The 18895-nt window shown below is 32.4% G+C and overlaps 2 protein-coding genes across 3 annotated transcripts; both read right to left on the reverse strand.

Moving 5' to 3' along the window:
• Positions 1-292: 292 nt before the first annotated feature.
• Positions 293-948, reverse strand: LOC110605518 (glutaredoxin-C9). The gene has a single exon (XM_021744132.2). The coding sequence runs from the start codon at positions 870-872 to the stop codon at positions 420-422; it is 453 nt and encodes a 150-aa protein (XP_021599824.1). The 5' UTR covers positions 873-948; the 3' UTR covers positions 293-419.
• Positions 949-3361: 2413 nt separating this feature from the next.
• On the reverse strand, positions 3362-8965 carry LOC110605370 (auxin response factor 3). Of its 2 annotated transcripts, none has more exons than XM_021743894.2 (11): positions 8014-8965; positions 7603-7659; positions 7012-7182; positions 6782-6866; positions 6548-6638; positions 6311-6475; positions 5788-5907; positions 5641-5716; positions 5097-5256; positions 4083-5002; positions 3362-3696 (listed from the first exon to the last, which is right to left on the reverse strand). In XM_021743894.2, exons 1-11 carry the CDS (start codon positions 8320-8322, stop codon positions 3655-3657), a joined length of 2196 nt encoding a protein of 731 aa, XP_021599586.1. In that variant the 5' UTR covers positions 8323-8965; the 3' UTR covers positions 3362-3654. The 2 variants fall into 2 exon arrangements, with proteins under 2 accessions (XP_021599586.1, XP_021599585.1); XM_021743893.2 differs by having other exon boundaries at positions 7012-7194; positions 8014-8963.
• Positions 8966-18895: the final 9930 nt, after the last annotated feature.

An 18895-nucleotide genomic window follows, 5' to 3' on the forward strand; every position in this document is an offset into this window, starting at 1 on the left:
AAAATTGAAGATTGAGGACTGGTAATAGAATTTTAAATCTCACATATGTATTTAAATACATTTATTATTTGATATTGATAAATTTTAAAATTTAGAAAATGACTTTTTAAAACTCTTTAAAAATAGCTTTAATTTTTCTAGATATTTTAAAGATTAAAAATATAAAACAAAATATTTTTCTATGCAGAGCCTAAATCCACGTCCAAATCCAAGACAAGTTACCTATATAATCTACATCAAAATCAAAACTAATTAAAATTTGGATGATCTACAACCTCATCATTCTCAAGTCTACCAAAATAAGAAGACGTATATATATAATTCCTCCATCTGAAATTTCTTAAGGGAAAGAACCCATACTTAAAACATTAGAGAAGATGATTAAAGGAAAATTAGGGGAAAAAAGAGCAGCAGTCCAGTCATAACCACAAAGCCCCAGCATCTTTCAGAATAGGAACCAACTCGCCACAGATATGAGTAGCCATAACTCTCTCAAGTCCACCAAACAACTTCCCACCCACAAAAACCACCGGAAACTGCACTTCACCTTCTCCGACGTCTTTACTACAGCTAATATTCGATAACTCATTGATCACAGCCGCTTCTTCATTCTCATCCACCTCGAATACGGTGGGATTCACACCAAGCCCTAGCAGCAGTCTCTTCATGACATGGCACATGCAACACCCACTTTTCCCAAACACTATAACTGAATTCTCTAAGACCAATTTCTGGACATAATTTTCTCTATTGGCTGATACGAGTACATTTCTACCATTACTGCTGGCACTACCGGTCGGAGAAAGTTGCCGGTTTCCGCCTGCAATGGCGGTGGACGGGATGCGTGTTCTAAATGGGATTGCTTCTTGCATGAGATTGATCGAAAAGCTTTTCTGTTGTTAAAGGAATAATTGATTGGGGGAAGATTATAATGGCTATGCGAGTGATTTAATAGGGGGATGAATGTTTCCAGAAAAGAAAAAACATATATATATAGGGGATAATTACGAAGACTCTAACGTCAACGACGATTACGCTTTGTTTTACGTCACGGAGACTGTGTGTAACGTGGCTCTACGTCACCGCTTAGCAGACAGATTCCTACCGGCTATATATACATTACGTGGAACCAGAACCTTGCAAAGAACTGGTCATCCACAACATAAATAATATAATCGAAAATAAATAAATAAGATTTTCTACACATCCCTCAAAAATGATTCATGGGAGACCGACACTTAGAGAGAGAATTGGAAATCAAAGACTAGTCTAATTTTTCCGCTAACACATTGTTGATTAGATCACGTCTCGTGACAATTGGGTCCCACAAATTTTAGCATTAAACCAAAATTATAGTATCACTTTTGAAAATACAAAATCTAAAAATAAAAGGCTAAAAATTTGCAACGTCACATTACTTTTAATTATTAATTCCTTTTTACTTAATTCTTATAATACGTGAAGTTTAGACGTTATAATATTATAAAAATTAAATTATTTAAAAATTAAAGAATAAATATGACAAAAATTAAAAAGGGTAAAATAATTTAAAAAAAAAACAATTGGTGCAATTACTATTAAAAATAAAATAAATATTTATATAGTCCATAGAATCACCTTGACTTTTAAATTGAAAAAATCAATCGAATCGAATTTAAGAATTTAATTTAATTTTTTATTTATTTCAATTCGATTTAATTTGATTTTTAATTTTAAAAATTTTGATTATTTTAGTTCGATTCAATTTTGATAAAAAAAATTAAAAAATCAAACCGAAACGATTAATAATAATAGTATATTATTTTCAATAATATAGAGATTAGATATTAAGATTAAAATATTTTAAATAAATTTTAAAATATTAAAAATAAAATATAAAATATAAAAAAAATAATTAAAATTTTAAACTGATCAAATCGAATTGAATCAGACATGTTTAATTTAATTTAATTTCTGATAAAATTAATTCGATTTAATTTTCATAAATACTAAAATTTTATTTCTTATTTATTCGATTCGGTTCAATTTTGAACTAAACTGACGAAATGCTCACCCTATCAAAATCAAACCGATAAAATGCTACGCCACATGAAATGGGATAAAATTCCAAATTATTAAAGCAGTGAACAAGGTATAAGGGGTAAATTTCAATCGGAATTGATACAATTAATGGTTGCAATAAAAAATTTTTGACATAATCAGAAAATGTTTGACACCATGGCTAATTAGATTTCAAATCTTTCCGTAATCGTGATGACGGAGAAAAACACAATCTTCGCAATATTGTATGTACAAGGATTGGATATTAACCATTGAGCTGTGAGACCTTCTTTCTTTTTCGATTCTCAACTTCAAAAGCACAAAAAGCATGAAAAACACGCAAGGCATGCTTTCAAAAATTAAACTTCAAAGCACAAGCTCTAACCTGGGGTCAATTTTTTCAGCACCAAAATTTCCAAGTTTCCCACTTCCTGCACACCAGCATTTTGAACCCTTTCAATGTTATTTGCATTGGAAACTTTACAGCACATCCACAGCTGAGAATTGAAATAAACAGTAAAAAGCATCCAAAACAAAGATTTCTTTACTGATGCAAGCTCTGTTTTAATTTCAAAATCAAAATCTACAAGCTACAACACGAAACTATACAACCTATCGCAAACTAGGAACTCCCCCTCTATTAGCTGCTGTTGGTCACACGTCCGCCGGTGTGGCAACTCTTTTGCTCATGGCCTGGCCTAACTCGGGGACATTGACAATGATCTGTGCCGCCTTTCACTGATTCTGTATTGTGCTTTTGCTCTGCTTAAAAGAGTGCTTTTTCCTCAGGGAAAATGAAGAGGAAAGTTTTGAGAGGCTTTAGATTTTTTATTGATGGAGGCTTAAACCGCTTAGAGGAATAGGCTTTAGGCCCAAGGAAAAAAAAAAAAAAAAAAAAAAAAGGACGCTCGCCCACAAATTCATGAGAAATTCATGTGTGTGTAATAATTAATCATTTTTATTTATATTTTAAATTCAGTTAATTTCTTAAAAAATTTAAATCTACATAATTTTATAATAAATTTATATGTTTTATCTACCCTTTACAAGAAGAAACTTTTATTTTAAAATAAAAAATGTAAAGCTTTTTAAAGTTATTTGAAAAAAGGTAAAAAATTTAATGAGTTATGGAGAAATTCGTCATCAATGAAATTAAAAGAAAATTAAAAAGAAAAAAAAAAGAATGAGAGAGAGCAGCAGCTTTTGGAAAAAGTAGATTTTGAAGAGCAGGGCCCAAGAGGAATCGACGACCATGAGCAAGTACAAGAGAAGTCGACAACAGCCTCTTTCAGGTGAGCCACCTACGCACAAGGCTAGTACAAGACAAAACATAAACCAGCAATTCATATTGGAATCGAACAAACAAACATGTAATAATTTCCATGTAGGATTAAACAAGCAAGAATGAACAGACAATTCATGAACAAGACTCCTCACTTAGAACCCAATAAATATTACAAACACAAGAAACCAGGGGAGTTAGACACACATAACTGGGTTAAATTAGGATACTAATTACATTTTTCCTTTCATCAGAAATAAGCTAATTATGTATTATCCATGCAACTGCAGGCATTCTCTTCTCTTGCCTCAGCTGCGCCTCTACTTAGCTCATTAGTATATATGATAATTTTCAGGATGCTGTTGCAGAATCCCCTGCAAAACAAAAACCAACAATGTTTCATCATACAAAAAACAGTAAACCAAGCTTTGACAAACACACAGCAAAGGGTTGCGACGAATCGCAGAGGTTCAACTTCAAGGTTCACATGCAAAATTCTCCAGAAATAGGGCAGCATTGAAAATGCAAGTGAATTTTTAGGCTGTAAGGGTCGTTCTAGAACAGAACGACTAATTATCATCTCACTGGCATCTTTTAATCCCTAAAAAAATTACCTTCCGTAGTCTATCTCTACCCCACGAGACGGCCTTTGAAATCCCAATAAACTATCCATTTCACTAATCAGAATATTATGTCCATCTACACTGGTGCACACAAAGAAATATGAAAAACGCATATCAGTTTCAGTATAGATGCTTACTTTAGTACAGTTGCTGCCAACTGCATTGGTTATTGCCGGAGGCTTCAGATGGAACTGCTCTGCAGCTCGAGGCAGAAAGGAAGATCCAGGATTAAGAGATGTCATGGTAATGGGGCCGTCATCATCCTTGTTAGCTACATGTCTATCCTCCGTCAACTGGAAACCAAAGAGTCTGCAGCTGCTTTTACATGAAGCCACTATATCTTGACCATCCTTAAATGTTGATTGAGCTACAAGAGGTGAAATGCAATGTTGAATATGGTTATGTGATATACCAAAAGAACTCGAGCCCCAACGATCGTTCCTTCCAATAATACGCTCAGAATGTGAGGACAAGCGCTTTTCACCACATGTTTCAGCATTATGAAACCAACCTTGAATGCTAGCTCCTTGCTCCTTCTGCTCACTAAAATTGTATGCTGGACTTTGGTATGAAACATGATTGCTTGCTTGCTGGAACATTAGAACTGATGATGGGGAAGGTACCTGTGTGGAAGGGCGCATATGAGTATTATAGCCCTGCATCATGGCAGACCATCCATTTCTTGAGCGTGTCACTTGCTCACCATTAGAGATTCCAAAACAACCATTTTCACAGACCTCGGTAGCAGTTGTTGAGGCTCTGCCAAATGATGAGCTTGGAATTATTTCTTGACCTTGCAAGACCTTGTGGAATCTAAAAGATTCACAAAAGCCTATGCTTTCACGGGAAACGTCAGAGTTCACAACTGGGCCTCTGTCACCATTTCTTGTTTTAGCAAGTCCAGCATTAACTGTGCTCGGAAAACACCTCCTCGTTTCAGATGGACGCCGATTCTGATCAACACCATCATAAAGAGTGTTAAAACTCAAAATTTCTTGACCTTGCAAGACCTTCTGGAACCTTGAAGATTCCCCAAAGTCTGATACACCAATCCCATCTGTTAGGAAAACATTAAAGACAAGTAAATAACACTGTGGACCATAGAGACAATTAGGTATGACCACAGAGTTTCTTGAGGATGCCGAATATACCAGGAACTGGAAATTCTGGCTTTAATGAAGGCAATCCAGACCTGCTCCTCTTCAGAACAGGTGCCATAAAACTGGTAGAACTAGAAAGAGGGCCTGATGGCTCAATTTCCCAAGGAGAAACTCTACTGTGCCTGCTAGTCTCCGTATCGTCCCACCTTACCTGAAAAAATGAGCCACAAACCAATAAGGCTAACAAATCATGGAAAAACAAAATAAACTTTCTTTGATCAAAGGCAAGGGAAAATCCTAGCCGTGATGCTATGCAAGATTTATTATTGTTTAGGAATCTTGCATGCTTGGCATCACCAGAAAGGACTGCAGCCAAATCACAATGATATAACAAAATAGTTGATTCCTATAGGATAAGTATCCGATACTTGGAATGTAAATAAGACCTATCTTTCCAAGTCAAAGAGCATAGTTACTGTTAAATCTCAAGGCATAAATCTTATTTTCAGTAAATAAGAATTATGAGAAAGTCTCCACCACAATATATGGAAAAAAGGCATATTTTACAGATAAAATTGTTGTAAAGAAGGCATACCAGAAGGCATCTCCACTTTGAACTAGGCCATCTAGCAGGATCTATGTCACTAATTCCAGTTATTATTCCCGTATACCTGTCAAAGAGACTTCAGTTAGCATTTTGACATGAAGCCAAGTGAAATGTTACAAGCCAAACACATCGAACCTTCTTTCTGCTGCATCTTCTGTTTCAAAACGCATTTTGAACCTCATTCCAATAGAAAAAGAATGATCAAGGCTCTTCAAGAATTTATGTAAAGGTATTATAAACTCCGACGAGCTGGACCTGCAAAATGTCCTTGAACAATTTAGGGACTAAAAGAATTTAATGTAAAATAATAAGACCCAGAAAGTCTTGAAACGTGGGTTTTCTACAAGCTGCAGAAGTGACCAGGTGATTACAAAAAGGAGCACTATCTAGAAAGACAAACATATATCAGAAAGGGAACAATTGGACCATAGTGGTCATATGTAACCTAGAGTACAGACAACAGAATTTCATACCGAACTTTGTAAGCACAATCTAGAAATGACTATGATAGACTGCAAGCACCGTATTTTATTTCTCAAGTAATATTTGCTTATAATTTCTCTGCTAGTTCCAAACTGCAGGTTTGCACACTAGGGTCCAAAAAATTGATTGTGTTGCTGCAATTACTCAAGACTTCCATAAGCAATCATCAAGATACCTTGGATTGTAGTAAATATTGAAAACACTTCTCGTAGACATAGCATTAACTATGTCCGTGAAAGTGCTGTGATTCAACTGCTGACTACATAAAGCTGGTAAAGTAGCACCACATTTAACTTGTGCAGCTCTTCGAATTCCCAGTCTCAATTCCCCGTCATCACCCCTGACATGTGATACAAAGTAAGCATCACCAAACAGGTTGTTAATAATTTCCCTTCAAACAGGATCTCCATACCTGAGAAATAGCACAGCGTCTCCAGAGAGAAGTTTCTTCTTGTTTACAAATGCACTCCATCCAGTAGTGAGCAAATGCCTCCGTGGTTGTCCTGGTAAAACCAGAAAGGACAATACAGACTCAAGACATCAAATTGGGCAGCATGAAATACATTAAAATCCCAGTCTGCATATGCTTATTCATGATCTATGAAAGATGGCCTCAACTATCAAAGCATAATGACACAATGCATACCGCGGTAGATATGGCGGAACCTCCACTGAAAGCCATGGAGATCCTTCGCTACGAGCTCTTGTGAAGGCCTCTGCTGAGCATAATCCTACGGTAAAAACTGCTTAATTCATCATACAATTTCACCGAAATCATCTGATTCCAAATTAAAATGGCACAAAAAAGATAAACAAAAAGTTAACCAATGGATTACTGTCAGTACACGCTGGGTAAAAAAGGCATATGATTATTACCAAGGGAGGGAAGCAGTCTTCAGCAGCTCGACGAGGTACAGAAAAGCCTCCATGGGTGCTAGTATCAGAAGCAGTAAGGGTTTTGCAGAACATGTGGGGTGTTGTTGACTTCACAGCTGCTTCCATGTCCTCCTCTTCACCATCCCCCTCATTTTTTCCTTTCTTCAGCATCTGCTCAATTTGCTATACATGACAATGATTCAACACAAAATAAACTACTCTTTTTGAACTAAAATCAACTTCATTTCATAAATTTCAGGTAATCACAGAACATATGGGAAAAAAGAAGGGAGGGGTGGTGGAAAAGAGAGAGCATTAGAAAATGGCAACATGCAATTCAAAACTTTAAATTCAAAGAATCATGTAGGCAAGTGCTTGATTCCCCATTTGGTAGTAAAACTTCTAAATCGTAATAAAATGAATCTTTGAAGCTTATGCCTTAAATAGATTGGGAATAATTACCAGGTTAAGTAAAATATTTCCTTTTAATGGTCTCCATTGACAAACATTTTATATCATTCAGAGTACAAAATTACAACTCTTTCTTAAAAGTTACTATCTAATGAAATGTATGATTAGAGCAACACCAACCTCACTCTCAGGAGCCAGAGAAACTTGTGCATAAACATCATCATTGGATGCCTCTGCCTGCCAAGGACAAAAAAAAACAACAAACAAAATTGCTCATTTAACCACAAAGCCAGCAAAACGAGAACTCCATTTGGCCCCAGTGAGAATGAAAAAAGATAAGATTACACATAGATGGAAATTCAATAGCAGTTGCTCATTACTTTTGCTCATCTACAAAGCTATTAAAAGTCTAATTCTCTAAATTGCATGGAACAATGTTTTTATATATAAAGAAAACAGACAGAGAATTCTTCTTCATTTGATTTCCAAACAAACTAAATTGCACCCACAAATTAAAAAGACCAATAACCGATTAGAAACACAAAAAATCCAGCAACAGAAGGGTATAGAAATTCATAGTGATAAGCTTACATGGAGCTTGACGTCCACAACCCGACAGAATATGTGAGAAGGGAGATCATAGGCAGCAAGCGGCAAATCAGGGAGTTGTTCCAAGTGGCCCTGGGGGAAGTACACAACCACACTCCCTTTCTTAGGCAAGGATATGAGTGGGCCCGCACAAGCATGCCAGAGCTCCAAACACACCGAAGAAGAACCAGGAGGACTTGAATTAGAAGCACTTAAAGCAGAAGCAGAAGACGAGGATGGAGAAGACAAAGACCCAGAAGACGGTGTCGTTTCATCCTCCTCCGTGGTATTGAGATCTATAATGCCCACCATTTTTACCCTCAAACCCCAACTTCCCAACAAGACTACAGAGTTGAAGAAGGAAAAGATTTAGGCAAGTGGGTTTGGTTATTGAGAGAAAAGAGACCAGTTTTCATGGCTGCAGCAGTGCAACTTTGGCATTTGCTTAATAAAAGGGAGATGAGTTGGGTGAGTCAAGACTCTTAAAAAGAGAGACCCTTTTCTCTATTTCTCTCACTCATGAGCTTTTTCTAAGATATCAAATCAAAAAGCTCTTAAATTTTTAGTTTAAAAAAGAAAACAAATTTGGGGCTGAAATGGGTATTAATTGAGTAGAGGGTTTTGATTTCGTTTTTTGCTTTTGCTTTTCTTATTATGTGCTTAAAAAAGTTTTTAATGGGTTATCTACTTTCTCTTTTTTGCTCGTCTGCAAGACTGAGACACAGAGCAGCAGTGCCTTGCCCTGCTGCCATTGCTGCAACGCTGAGACTGCTGGGGATGTGATGTGTGGCAGAGAGAGAGAGAGAAAGATGGGAGCTTTTACTAGTATTTTTTCATGGGGAATTTGTAGTTAAAACACCCAATGCCCAACATTGCACAATCCTCCATCATCAAGAGGGAAGGTTTTTGCTGTGTGTACGGATCCCTGTATTTCCGGGAGGATGTCTATTCTGTCCTCATCCACATTCCCTAATCTCTCTCATGTCCCTTCTTTTATCCTTAATTTAATCTTCCTTTTTCTTTTTCTTTTTCTTTCTTCATTCATGTTGCTGTTCTAGCATCTACAAGACATCCTATGACTTTGCAATTTAAGTTGCAAATTTAGTCAGCTTCACCCATTCCTAATTTAAGTTGCATTTATGTTGTATTATTTACTATTTATTCATATACTTTTATAACATATATCATTACTCTTATGTAAGATAAAGTAATCTTTTTTTGTCATTTACAAATAAATAATATCTGCTTGCTGTAAAGACCAGAAGTTTCTGGAAAAAAAAAATACACTATATTATTTGCTTGGCCAAGTTTTGACTTTGGGCTTTAGAATACAAGGAGGTGTAGTGTGTCCTCACCTACGCAATTATAGCTCTTTTCTTAGGCCTAAAGCAATAAGTAACTACCCTTTTTCATTGTCCCATGGAGAAATACTTGACAACACCTCACTCAATTCGGCCATAAAAAAAATTAAATTATTATATGATTTTATAAAAATTTATGTAATTTTTTTATAAAATAAATTATATTAAATAAAATTATTAAAAAATGTAAATATTTTAACATTAGAAAAATTTAAAATTAATTTGATTATAATTAGGGTAATGTTGAAGGGTAAAAAGGTAAACAAGAAGGGGAATGCATGGACAAATGTGTCACAGTAATTAAAAGGGGCAGGTCCTTATCAGAGCCATCAATTGCAAAGAACCCAACTCCCCAGGTCTAGGCCTATAGACTAGTAGTCTACTAGTACGTTAAAGGCTGATAACCCGGACGAAACGGGTTACAACTCAATGCCCGACTCGTTATCACTCTCTCTGCCTCAGCTTTTATTTTCTATTGCAAAAGTTTACTATCCTACTCTCGCTTTCAAGCGCGTTCCTCCTCCTACTAACCTCCCTGTCTGCCAAAACAAGTGAAACAATTTTAATCATTTTTTATTAATTATTTAATTATTTATTTTTTTGAAAAATATAGTGTAATTTTGCTATACATTTATTTATTCATTTTAAATTTTTATTTTTTAATACTAATTTTTTATTGCATAAAAATTATTCAAAAAATTAGAGGTTAATTTAAAAAAATATAAATGCATTCCCTAAAATAAATTAAAGTATTGATTTTAAGTTTATTACAATAGAAGAGCGTGAATGAAAACGGTGGAGGGAGCGTGGGGCAGAAAATGCAAATATTTCCATTTTGTCTTCATTTAGCCTTTAGCGTCAGTGCCACCAACCGCACTAAGATTATTTCATAATGAGACTGTCTGTTGATTCGGGCACCCACATACTTTTGATAATCGGGGCGCCTCACATTATTACACACAGCATTTTAGTATAAGCCAAACACTGCCCTACCCTCACAAAGCTTTTTCCACCACTAAACCTCTAATAATAATAATAATAATAATAACTTTTTTCAAATTGATGTTTATTATTTAATATTTTATTAATTAAAAAGTATTTATTAATTTATTTTAAATTAATTTTTAATTATTTATTACCCCATTCGTTTTAAAAAATAGCCTCTTTTATTCATTTTAAATTATTATAAATTATTTAATTTTTTATTAATTTACTAATTGATTGTGAGGGGAAAAAGTGTCCATATCAAAATTCCATAACCAAAAATTTATCATTTTGATAGTCAAATACAGTTTTGGTTAGTTACCTTTTTGGGAAACCTTATTATGTATGTAATGTATTCACAAAATATAATACAAATAGATTTTGCTATTCTTTTCTCTCATATGTTATTGGTGGCCTGATTTCAAATCCAAATCAATAAGTTTTAATTTAAGATAAACTGTTGTTTAAAATAAAATTTTTACGAGAATTTAATTTATTTTTAATTAAAATATAAAAAAATTTTAATTTTTTTTTATTTTAAAATAAATCAATGCTAGATAAAAGGAATTAGATCTATAGCGGTTCGTTGATTTTTTTTAATTTAATTCTTTTTTAAAATGGGACAATTAAATATTTTTAAAAGTATATTTTAATTAAAATACTATTTAAATTAATTTAACTCGATATCAATTTTGATAAGTTAAATTTTATTTGAATATTGCAAATTTGATTTCTAAAATCATTGTGATGGATTCTATCACATGCATTCCTCTTTAATTTGTATTTACTTTTCATTTCATTAAAAAAATAAATAAAAAAGGCTTGGTCTGACTTAATACTATTTACTATCGTATTTTACAAGGACCTTAGAAAAAAATTACAACAGTATGAGAATCACTGTAAAACATAATCTAAAAAGATTTAAGCTAGCCCAAAACAATGCAATCAAATCAATAATAGAAATTAAATTAAAATTCATCTAACCAATTTAACACGTTAGACCAACTGAAACGACTGAAGATTCGATGAAAACTGCACACTACATTCTATAACATCGAATACTGGACAGAAATTTCAGTGTAACTGAGATACCATAAATAAACAATAAATCACCAAATGATATAAGACTAATTAGATTCCGTCAGAAATTTTAATCAATAATATTTTATTAAGACGAAATAATAGATACAAAAAATTAAAAATCGAAAAATTTTATCGAAATCAGTTTTTTCTGTAAAAAAGATCGAGAAATGTATAACATGTTCTCCTTAAAAAAAAGCCATCATGTATCAATAAATTATCAGCAGGCTGGTGAGCCTGGACGTTAGACCATATATAAGCAAAGTCATCATTTGTAGCATACAAATCCTTCAGAAATTCAAAATCCACAAACCTCCTAATTAACTGTAATCAACAGAATAATTCTTCTACTCAAAATGTCTGCCACCGTATTACCATGGCCAGCCTTATATTGTATGACATAATGAAAGACTCCAAAATAAGTTGCCCATCGAGCATGCATCTTATTCACATGTTTTTTAGTTTTAAAGTGAATTAAAAATTGATTATCTGTGTGAATAATAAACTATCGCCCCATCAGATATTGCTCTTAAGTTTTTAAAGTTCGGAATACTGCATATAACTCCTGCACCTAAGTAGACCACTTCTTCCTAACTTCATTCAATTTCTCACTAAATAATGCAATAGGCCTTTTAGACTGTGACAACACTCTGTCGATCCCAACTCCACAAGCATCACATTCAATCTTAAACGGTTTATCAAAATCAGGTAGAGCAAGAACAGGGGCAGAAGTAAGCTTATCTTTAATCTCCTTAAAACTCTTGTTGGCAGTGTCAGTCCAAGCAAATTTCTGCACTCTCTCTTTCTTCAAATAATCTATGATAGGGGCAACGATGCTGTTGAAATTTCTGATAAACTGTCGATAGAAAGTAGCAAGGCCATGAAAGCTGCAAGGCCATGAAAGCTGCGAACTTCAGAAATAGTTTTAGGAATGGGCCAATTCCGTATTGCGTCTACCTTCTTCTCATCAAAATGTATCCTTTATGCACTAACAATAAATCCCAGGAACAGAACGCGCTCCGTCATATAGATGCATTTTTTTATATTAATAACCAGCTCACTTTATTGCAAGGTTGTCATGATTTGACGAATGTGCTGTAAATGTTCTTCCTCACTGCGACTAAAAATTAAGATGTCATCAAAATAAATATCCACAAATTTACGTAAGAAATGATGCAAAACCTGATTTATAAGTCGCATGAACGTGCTAAGTGCATTCGTCAAACCAAATGGCATAACCAGTCACTCGTACAAGCCTTCCTTAGTTTGGAAGGTTGTCTTCCATTCATCTCCCTCTTTAATCAAAACTTGGTGATAGCCGCTTTTAAGGTCGATCTTAGAGAAAACTTTAGACCCGAATAGCTGATCTAACATGTCATCCAGCCATGGAATAGGAAATTGATATTGAACTGTAATATTGTTAATAGCCCTGCTATCCACGCACATTCTCCAAGTTCCATCTTTCTTTGGAACTAATAAGACAAGGACACCACAGGGGCTAATGCTCTCCCGAATATGCCCCTTCTTAAATAATTCTTCAACCTGTTCTTGGAGGATTTAACTCTCCTTTGGACTCATTTTGTAATGAGGCAGATTCGATAATTTTGATCCAGGAATGAGATCAATCTGATGTTGGATATCCCAAAAGTGAGAGCTTGGAGGATTCCTCCACTATCCTGGAAAACTCCTTCAACAGTTATTTGACGGGTGGTGGTAAAAATAGTGCATCCTCCACTGCACCTGTTGCTCTCACCAATAAAGTCAGTATGCCTCCAGATTTTTCAACTGCACCTAATAGCCTTTGCACTCCTGTGGAAACAACAACAACATTCTTCCCTTCCATTTTAGAATGTTTCGCAGAACCGGAAAGCAAAATAGTAATATTCTTTTAATTCTATGTGAACATGTATGAATTATCCTTTCCCTTATGCAAGGCATCAATATTGAACTGCCAAAGGCGACCTAACAAAATTTCACAATAATCCATATCTACAACATCACAATGAACAAGTTCACTGTAATATTTACTGATCGAGTTAGGCACGCTACAGATTCTATTGACTTCAATTGTTGGACCTTCTTTAATCCATCCGACTTTGTATGGTGAAGGGTACGACTATGTAGGCAACTGTAATTTATCCACAAATTTCTTAGCTATCAGATTCTCACAACTACAGCTATCTATAATCAGCCTGCAAATGGCTTCTCCTACTCGACATTTTACTTGGAAAATCTTCCTCCTTTGCGTTTCATCCTTCTCCTTCGTCGAACATAAGATTTTCTTCGTCATATAGGTGACCTCTCCATCTTCAAAACCAGCAATAGATCCATCATCGTCATTCACTTCCTCCTCAGATTCATCCACCTACTCAACCACATTAACCTGTCGATGATCATTATTAACTCCTCTATGTTCTGGATAATTATTCGATCGATGACCAGGTTGCCTACAGCAGTAACATATGTCTCCCATTGGCTTCTGATAAGGATTGGTTTTGCTTCCTTTGTCTGCTGTAGTGGCGACTGCTTTTCTCTTACTGTCTCTCCTTTATTCCATAGTATTATGATAATTGCCAGAATTTACAATCTTAGAAGGCTATCCACCGTAATTAACTCTATACTTCTACATTCCTGTCGAACCAGAATTTTAATAATTAAAATTCTGGGTATACTGATATTGTGGCTGCCAATCAACACGCTCTTCTGTCCTTTTTGCCATCCTGTTGGGCTTCATTCTCACAGTTTTCACACCTCGCTTGTAACCTCAAAAACTTCTCGGTATATTCATCTACCCTTCGATTCCTCTATATACAGTCATGATATTGGTTATACAAAACCTGAGCATGATCATTAGAGAAAAATAGTTACTTAATCATCTGCTTCATCAACACCCAGTTTTATATGAGTTGTAGCCTCCTCTGATAGCGTTCATTTGGAACTGAATTTCACTAGGTTATTGCACCCCTTTTCGAAACCTTTCGATCCTCTTCCACGTTCATAATTTTGAAGAAATGTTCAACCTCCGCCAATCAATCAAAAACAGATTCTACATCCAACGAACCAGAAAAGTTTTGAAGGTCTATCTTTATCTTGTAACTTTACTGATAATTCTGTTAGGGATTTGCAGGCACAAGATTGGCGGTCACAAGATTTGGAACGGGCTGGGGGTGTTCGGCTGTGGTGGGTTGGTGAATTCCCTACTACAGGGCTAACTATCCGATCATCTCCCTCAATTCTACCAAAAATGTCTCAATTGCAGCAAGTCACGCCTCTTGGTTATTTGCTTTGGACGAACTTCGCTCTGATACTAATATGATATAGAACTCATTAGACTTTGTTAGGAGTTTTAACTAATAACATTTAGCTAAGATGAGATAATAGACACAAGAGATTAGAAGGCGAAAAGTCTTATTGAAATTCTTGAAAAATTGAGAAGTGAGTCTCAAATAGTCAAGGAAAGGTTATTTATAATAGAAAAAACTATAATATGCAAAATTATAAAAATATCTAAAAAAATAATTAAAATATAAAATTGATTCCCTAAACGGTGAAATTTTCGCCTTGAATTTTGTGACAGGCCTTCGGACCTAGTTACACTTTTAAAGTCATGTGTTTCGAAATTCTCTTTTCGAAAAACTATCGTGGGTTTCCATCGAATTGGCAGTAAAAGTTAGGCTCGGTCTAAATTTGTCGTAAAGTCCAAGGCTAATTGTTTCGTATCACCAAATATCCACTAGCATTTAGATGTTAAAGTTGAGTAAAACACAGAAAAAAATCACGAAGAGGAAATAGAAAATAGCTTGCGGTATCACCTACTTGAGGGAGTTGAATTACCAGACGTGGTGACAACTCCCTAAGCTTCCATTATCAACAATATACAAAGCCTCCCAACAAACAAAACGATAGTTCTTACAACTTGACCAAACCCATCAACACCATATAAAAAAAAAAAAAAAACTCACTCTTACACTAACAACAACCTGAAGATAGAACGAAATAAAACTAAATAAACTCATTGGAGTTGACAACAAGAGGCAACAAGGGAAATTATCCTTCAAAAACCGACTAAAACTATAGATGCAAAACTCTCTTTCTCTATCCAAAAACAGAGGAAGGTATAAGCAAAATCACCAAACGAAACTGCAACGTCAAAATCAAATTCCAATATCACTATGAACTTTCCTCTCTTCACACAATCATATAACTTTTCTACCTTTCTTCTGTTTTTATTTCTCTTTTATTATAAAAAATAATATTATTCATTATATTTCGTGACAGATGCATAAATTTAAGATAGGAGTCTAATTTTATTTTTTTAGTAACAACTTCAATTTTACTTAGTTTATAAAAAATACTTATTTACATGCGTAAAATTTTTAACGTAAAATTTAATTTTAAATAGAGAAACAAAAAAAATATATGTATAAACTTTTACAAATTAAATTAATTTATCACATTAAATATTAAATATAGGTTTTTAAAATTTTTTAATATGAATTGTCTAAACTATTATCCGTTAAAAAATATTATTTGGTTTTAATATTTTGATATATATTTAAGATTTTTTAAATTTAAAATATAACTGTGAACTATTAAATTTATTTTTTATTCTCATCAAATAGTGGTGCTAATTATACTCTAAATTTTCACGATAATAAAATTATTATCGTTTAATTTTATCAATTGATAAAAAATTAAAATACAATTAGTAAATTTAAAGCACAATTAATAATATATGTGATTAATTTAATATGTTTCTAATAAATGGTTAATTTATATTTAATTAACATAATTTTTATAATTTCAAGTGTTTAATGTAATAATTTTAATTATTATGAGATCTACATATATATTAAATTAATAAATTAAATAATTAGTGAATAATTTAGCTTATAAATATTTTAAAAATAAAAAAGTAAGTAATAAAATTAAAATCTTAAAAATTAAACATAAATTTTTTAAATCGAAAAAAAAATAAATAAGAAAGAAAATATAGATTTAAATGAGAGCTTTAAAATTGTATTGGTATTGAGATTGTCTCTATTTATAAGAGAATTATTATTAAATTTCTAAATTTTTAAAAATTTTATTAATTTTTATTTTTATGAAAATTACTTAATTAAAAAATTTATGTATTTTATCAAATTAAATTGTTTAGTCTATTTATTAAAATAACTGTTAGTCAATTTATTTTATTTTTAATTAAAGATAATAAATAGTATAAATATTAAATAATATATATAATTAAAATTATATGAACTAAATAATATAAATATTTAAAATATATTAATGAATTTATAAATATTAAAAAATTTATCTTATAAAAGATAAATATATTTTAATTGAATAATTTTTAAATGAAATAAATTAATATTTTTTTTAATTTAAGAATTAAATGATAATTTCCGTTGGATGAAAATTATATAAATATCTTATTAAATTATATTAATAACATGGGTAACGTTGGAATTGTGGATGGGTTGGGGGTGATTTTAATGATTGAAAATATATTAAATATGAAAATAAAATAACAATAGAAAAATAAAATATAATGAAATAATTACGTATGGAGTGATTTGAGGGAAATAAATAAAGAAAGAGAGAAAGTGATTGAACTTTTATAGGAGACACGAGTGAGAAGGGGAATGATGGAGAGATCCCACGTGCAATGTAGATAATGCTGGGGAGATGATGATGATGATGTTTGCCTAATCCTAATCCTAATCCTAATCATCATTATTAACTATGAATCCCATCTTTAACCAACTTATAATCACATCCCTTTGGACAAAATTTTGGTTTGTCGGCATCTATAGAGGACTCTCATGATTTTTTTTTTAAACACGAAACCAAATCAAATTAATAACATAAATTTTAAAAAAATAATAATAATTTCAAGTAATTTTAAATTTATATATTTGTAATATTATATTAAAATAATTAAGTGAAATAAAAGTTAATTTACAATTTAAATAATTTAATTATTTTTTAATTATCAAGTGAAAATCATAACTATTGCATGTTGTCTAAAATTATAATTGTAAAAAAAAAAAGAGCAAAGCAAAAGAGAAGTACCGTAAAGTTATTGGTTCTTAGATTCACAGAATGAGTTGTTTCACACCAATGGAATTCTACCTTGTTAAAAAAGTTGGCCGAAAGAACAAAAACACGACCTCTCGGGGCCCCAACACGACTTTGTCTTGTTTTTCTCCTTTGTCCCAGCCCAAGCTCCCAGCTGCCCGCTAATCATGTCAATTTGAATTATTTTTAATAATAAATACTAATAAATTGAATAACCACTATTAAATTAGCCAATTAAAAACTAAATTTTTTAAATTAATTCAAAAATCCTACCTTTTTTTAAAGGTAAAATTGAATCCAGTTACTTCAAATTGACACCAACAATATTCTCTTTCATGGTTACTTCTGTCTCCATAAAAATAATTTGCGATTGCACTTGGTGTTCTGTCCGTTTCATTAAGACAATGCTTAATGTACTATGGTTGGTGGTCGTGATTATCGTTAATATCTTTCCCTATTACAACCACAAAACTTATTTTTCAAAAAAATTTAAATTTTAATCATTAATTAGATTTCGGGCTCTAACGCATAAGAGTAAAAATTAGAATTATAAACGAATCGAATCGAATTGAATTTTGAAGAGTTTAAATTTGATTCGTTAAAATTTTTTTGAATTCGAGTCGAATTCGAATTTTACTCGTTTCGAACTTAAATCGAATATTAAAAAATTCAAATTTGACTCGTTTAGCAAACGAGTTTAGATGAGTCGAGTTTTTATCTAGTTTAGTTTCGATCATTTTACAAATAGTTCAATTTATTTATATATATAATAAGTTTTAGTTTAAAATTAATGAGTTTAAAATTAAAATAATTTTAGTTAAATAAATATATTTACAAATTAACTCGTAAACTTATAAGAATGAGTTTTTAAATCTTAATGATTCAAATATATGTAAGTTTAAGAGTGTAGCTAAGTTATATAGAGCTGAATTTTAAAAAAATTTAAGTTTGACTCATGAAAATATATACATAGTTTGAATTTATTTCTCTTATGATAATAGTCTCAGTTTACTTAACGAAACTGTTTATGAACCTATTCGTAAGTCTACTCATGAATTCAGAAACGAGTCGAACTCATGAATTTTAACGAGTCGAATATTATGGAGTTCAAATTTGACTCGTTTACTAAATGAGCCTAAAAATTAAGTTCGAGTTTGATTCGTTTAGAAATCGAGTCAAGTTCGATCAAATTTTTATTGAACTGAATTTTGAGTAGCTCACGAATGATTTGATTTATTTACACCTTTAATAAAAATATAAAATGATAATTAAAATAACTGTTTTAAATAATTAATAATCAATTATTATGTATTTCTAAACCTTTTAAATCACTTTAGTCAAAATAATTGATGCAAATTATTTTGACAATTAGAGTTTTG

Source organism: Manihot esculenta, chromosome 17 (assembly GCF_001659605.2).
Source record: "Manihot esculenta cultivar AM560-2 chromosome 17, M.esculenta_v8, whole genome shotgun sequence".
Taxonomy (NCBI): domain Eukaryota; kingdom Viridiplantae; phylum Streptophyta; class Magnoliopsida; order Malpighiales; family Euphorbiaceae; genus Manihot; species Manihot esculenta.